The sequence below is a fragment of the Oncorhynchus nerka genome, linkage group LG18 (assembly GCF_034236695.1).
Source record: "Oncorhynchus nerka isolate Pitt River linkage group LG18, Oner_Uvic_2.0, whole genome shotgun sequence".
NCBI classification, from domain to species: Eukaryota; Metazoa; Chordata; class Actinopteri; order Salmoniformes; family Salmonidae; genus Oncorhynchus; species Oncorhynchus nerka.
This window is the reverse complement of record NC_088413.1, coordinates 13,815,173-13,820,842: the sequence shown is the minus strand read 5'-3', so window position 1 is coordinate 13,820,842 and position 5,670 is coordinate 13,815,173. Positions and strand designations below refer to the sequence as shown.

Below are 5,670 nucleotides of genomic sequence, written 5' to 3'. Positions count from 1 at the left end.
TCTAAGAGACACTAAATAAGATAAAGAATCTAAGAGACACTAAATAAGATAAAGAATCTAAGAGACACTAAATAAGACACTAAGAGACACTAAATAAGATAAAAATCTAAGACACTAAATAAGATAAAGAATCTAAGAGACACTAAATAAGATAAATAAGATAAAGAATCTAAGAGACACTAAATAAGATAAAGAATCTAAGAGACACTAAATAAGATAAAGAATCTAAGAGACACTAAATAAGATAAAGAATCTAAGAGACACTAAATAAGATAAAGAATCTAAGAGACACTAAATAAAGAATCTAAGAGACAAGATAAAGACCTGAAGACAAAAGAAAAATTCAATACATTCTGGAGACAAAACAGATGTAATTGAGCAACTCTCTTAAAATAATCAAAACCCGTGTTACCAAAACCCCATGTTACCCCAAACCCCATGTTACCCCAAACCCCATGTTACCAAAAACCCAATGTTACCCAAACCCCATGTTACCCCAAACCCCATGTTACCCCAAAACCCATGTTACCCCAAACCCCATGTTACCAAAAACCCCATGTTACCCAGAACCCCATGTTACCCCAAAGCCCATGTTACCCAGAACCCCATGTTACCCAAACCCCATGTTACCCAAAAAACTCCATGTTACCAAAAACCCCATGTTACCCCAAACCCCATGTTACCCGAAACCCCATGTTACCCAAAACTCCATGTTACCCAAAACCCAATGTTACCCAAATCCCCATGTTACCCAAACCCCATGTTACCCAAAACCCAATGTTACCCAAACCCCATGTTACCCAAAACCCCATGTTACCCAAAACCCCATGTTACCCAAAACCCCAAACCCCATGTTACCCAAAACCCCATGTTACCCAAACCCCATGTTACCCAAAACCCCATGTTACCCAGAACCCCATGTTACCCAAAACTCCATGTTACCCAAAACCCCATGTTACCCAAAACCCAATGTTACCCAAACCCCATGTTACCCAAAACCCCGTGTTACCCAAAACCCCATGTTACCCAAAATCCATGTTACTCTGGTGGTAAAAACCAAACTAAATGAATAATGGTGGTTGCAGTCACTCCTTTTAAATTTTGTCCAAGGTTCTTGAAAGATAAACTAATTCTGAACTTGTTATTAAAATTAGAACCACTTAAGGTTTGTCACCACATTTTAAACACCAGTCCACTGCTGACCATCGATTTAAAACACACAACTGTCCTAAGATCAGCATGTAGGGTCAGCTTCATTCTACTCCTACTCCGTCCCCTGGGCTGCTCTCTCCTCTCCCGGTCCAGCTTCAGCTCTGGAGCTCAGAGAGACCATCTCCATGGCATTGACATAAAGATCCATGCTGCTCACCCTGTTCACTCTCTTCTGCCTCCTGGTGGGCTAGGGAGACACAGCACCAACAGTCAGACATTTACTATCTAGTATCTCCATTCTCTCTCCCTCCCCCTCACCCTCCCCCTCGTTTAAATGACTTGTAACGTCTGAGTAAATGTCTTTACCTTGTAGTACAGGTAGGAGGTGGTGATTGTTGTCAGTAGGATCAGCAGCACTACAACGTGTCTGATGATAAAGGCTGGCAGAGGAGAGGCTGCAAACAGAAACACCTTTGATGAGGGGACTGATCATCATCACATAGATCTGTGGGAAATCTGTCAATGACAAAGTTATAAGTCTGGTTCATGTTCAGTTACCTGTGATGATGAGGAAGAGGAGCTCACTCTCAGAGGAGAAGTTATGAGAGAAAACATAATTGTCATAAACACAGCTGTAGTTCCCTTGGTGGGAGTCATCTGCAGCAGGGAAGAGGAAGGCAGCAGAGTGATTGACAGCTGGCTGGGTTCTGTTGGAGCCGGTGAACGTGAGGAGGAAGGAGCCTCCTGGGTACTGTGGCTGAGTGGAGCAGGTGATGGTGAAGTTGTAGCCCCTGAACATCTCAGGCCCCTGGTGGCCCCTGAAGACCCCTCCCATTGGGTCAGTCAGGAAGATATCAGGCTGGACCAGGAGATCTGTAACAATAAAAGAGAACAAGAAAAACCTCTTCAACTAGTTTCCTATAGATATGACAATAACATCAGCATGTAACAGTGCCAGCCACCCTCCCTCACAGGGCAACATGAGTAGTGGGCCTACAGTCACTGAGACAACATATGTTGATATCAGGCTGAAGCAGGACATCTGGAACAAGAGGAGAGAAAAAGAAAACGTAGCTCCTCAACTACTTTCCTCATTTAGATGTGACAATAACATGACATGTGACAGTGGTAGTGAGTAGAGACGTTCACTGAGGTAACACTCACATACAAAAGCATTCTGGGATATGTAAGTTGTATTTGATTCCTACTTGACTGAGTGATCTATTTAGTAAAGCAGACTGACAAGCTAAACAGTCATCATGAGAGGTGCAGAGGAAGTTGTATGAATGAAGGAAATCAGTTGAATATAATTATAATATGTTGATATTTCCTGAGCAGATCACTGTGAGTCCAGGAAGGAGATATAATACATGGACAAAAGTATGTGGAACTCAGCAGTGAGTTTTACAACAGAGGATTATTTTTACGCTCTACGTGGTTCAGCTCTCGGCGGTCCGTTCTGCTTGTGTTGTCTACCACTTCACGGCTGAGCCGTTGTTGCTCCTAGACTTGCCATGTTAAGTCACTGAGATCTTCAGTAAGTCCAATCTACTGGCAATGTTTGTCTATGGAGATTGCATGGATGTGTGCTTAATTTTAAACACCTGTCAGCAATGGGTGTGGCTGAAATAGCTGAATCCACTGAAGTCCACATACTTTTGGCCATATAGTGTATCTTGTTATTACCTGAGCAGATCACTGTGAGTCCAGGACGGAGATCATACGTTCTTCTACACTCCCTCAGTGAAGACTCAGACCCAGAACAAGAAACTCTAATCCCTCCAGTGGTGTTTCCAGGTGGTTCTGAAACATTGGAGCCACAACCCAGCTGTCGACACACTACAGCAGCTACATCCTCCTGGTCCCTGTCATCAGCTCCCACAGTCCTCCACTCTCCCTGGTCGTACCACTCCACTCCACCAGCACAGCGACTGCCTCCTCCCACCAGCCTCACATCATCAGGCTCTGAGAAAAGAAAGAGAGAGACAGTAATCTTACTATTTTCTCACTAAAACACACCTATATTGTCTCTCATATTCTTCACTCCAGGTGAGAAACAATGTTGATTGAGTGACAAACTGTTTCTTACCTGAGCAGGTGAGTCCAACAGCATTACCAGGTAGGCAGGTGTTGTTCTCTCTGTCTGAGGTGTCACAGTCCAGGAGAAGGGACTCATTGCCTTTACATTGGAACTCTTTATCCCAGGTCTGACCCTCACCTTCTCCATAGAGCCCCCCCTGTAGAGCTGCAGGAGCCCCACAGCCAACATCCCTACAGACTACCTCTGCATCCTGCCGGTCAAAGTCAGCTTCACACACTGAGGCCCAGGACTGATTGGACTTCACCTCCACTCTCCCAGAGCAGAGACCAGCTCCATCCACAAGCCGCACAGACTCTGGAGAAAAAGAGTTGGTTGAACATTCAATCAGTTTTGTTGATGACACTGTCAAGGACTAAACACAAATATGTTGGATAAAAGATTGTAGTTTGCTATGTTTGATACTGTAAGAGGTAGAAATGGGTTCTTAGTCACTCAGGATCGGGTTGGGAATAATGCAGGCAGGACACAGGAATAAGTTCACTTCACTTTATAGAAAATAAACAGCTGGACATCCATCAGGCAGCTTCACTTCAGTAACATCTGAACTACAATGATCTGCCCATGAACATCTCCCATAAACCAATATGACAAACACAAATATAATGTTTAAATACATCTGACATCTCTCCTCTATTTAAATGAAATAAAAACACATAAAACATGATACATGGTAATATTATATAATGAACAAATAAATCTCTCAATATGACCAGTCTCTTACCTGAACAGATCACATGATGATAATATCCACCATGACATCCACCAGGTCCTGCTATGTTGTCACACTGTCTAATAGCAGACTCATCTCCACTACATCTTCTAGATAGGGAGACTCCTCTTCTTCCATCTTCAACCAGACGTCCTCTAGATTCACCTACAACATTCCCACAGTTCAGCTCTCTACACAAAACCTTAGTCTTTCTCATCATGCCCAGCCACCCAAAACATAGACGTGACCACTCTCTAATGTAGAAGACTTCCATTGTCCCAGAACAGGAAGTGGTCCCATTCACCAGTCTGACTGAGAGTTCAGCTGTAAACAGCAGAGAGGAAAACACAGTGGTGAGGACAGATGATGACAGTGATTCTGTTATTCTAACAGCAGTGATGCTTTGTGGTTGACAAGTATTAGTAGTTCCAAAAAACACTACTTGTTATTGGGGTTTAGAATGGTTTGTATGGACACATGAATTTCTCCATGTGGGATAATAAAGTTGACTAATATTGAACTGCTATAATCACTGTAGATTTATACTCTACCTACCTGGTGGACTGACACTTTGAGCCTGGAGATCTGAGGAGAAAGAGAGAGAGAGAAACAAAGGAGAAGGGGAGGAGTCAGAGGAAGAGAGAGACAGAGGTTAAATGAACATCAACATGACCTTTCATGATGTGATGGGAAGACAGTCTTATCATGAGGTTTCACATGTGTTTGGTTACATAGTGTCAATGTTCTTCTGAGGGATAAAACAGCAAACATTAAGAGTGTTTACTTATCAGACCCACATATATAATAAATATACTATAATATACTATATTCATATGCTTTTAGTACTCACACATGAATCATATCCTGTTTGCAGGTCATGTGTTGTTTTGAGCCAGCAGTAAAAACACACTGACAGGACAGTTCCTCTTATGGCCACTAGGTGGTAATCTGGTGTCACAGACGCAGGACTGGAGACTAGAAAGAAGCATTGTCCCAATTATCTCTCCTTTCTCCTAAAGTGTGCACTTGTCCCCTTCACTGAAATGACTGGTAAACTAAATATAGTGGAAACGCCCACTTGATGACAGTAGAGTCCTCTGAGTGGAACGGTGGGAGACAAACAGTACCTCCTCTCTCTTCTCTTCCTCTCCCCTTCTCTCATCCTCCTCTTCTCCCCCCTCTTCTCTTCTCCCATCTTCTCTTCCTCTTCTCCCCCTCATCTTCTCCCCCTCTCGCCTTCTCCCCTCTCCTTTCCCATCTACTCACCTACTCCTCTCCTCTCCCATTCCCTCTTCTCCCCCTCTCCTCTACTCACCCTCCCCCCTCCTCTCCTACCCCCTCTCCTCTCCACTCGTCTCCCCTCTCCTCCCCTCCCCCCCTCCTCTCCTCTCCCCTTCTTATCATCTCCCCTCTGCTCTTCTCCCCTTTCAATTATACTCGTCTCTTCTATCCACTCTCCTCTTCTCCCCCTTTCAATTACATTCATCTCTCGTCTCCTCTCCTCTTCTCCCATCTTCTCCTCCTCTTCCCCCCTCTCTTATCCTCCTCCCCTCTCCCCCCCTTTATTCCCCTTCTCCCCTCCCTCCTCTTCTCCAATCCTCCTCCTCTTTCCCCCTCATCTTCTCCCCTCTCCTCTCCTCTCCCCTTCTCCTCTCCCCCACTGATCTTTCCCCCTCTCTTCTCCCCTTCTCCTCTCCCCTCCCCTCCC

General features: G+C 44.4%; 1 protein-coding gene across 1 annotated transcript; it reads right to left on the bottom strand.

The window, feature by feature from the left end:
* Positions 1 to 1,714: 1,714 nt before the first annotated feature.
* LOC135561996 (CD5 antigen-like) lies at positions 1,715 to 4,385 on the bottom strand (the record flags this gene model as incomplete). Its single annotated transcript, XM_065004531.1, has 4 exons — positions 3,975 to 4,385; positions 3,242 to 3,547; positions 2,839 to 3,117; positions 1,715 to 2,025 (listed from the first exon to the last, which is right to left on the bottom strand). Coding segments are annotated over exons 1-4 (1,158 nt in total), but the record flags the coding sequence as incomplete, so codon positions are not given.
* Positions 4,386 to 5,670: the final 1,285 nt, after the last annotated feature.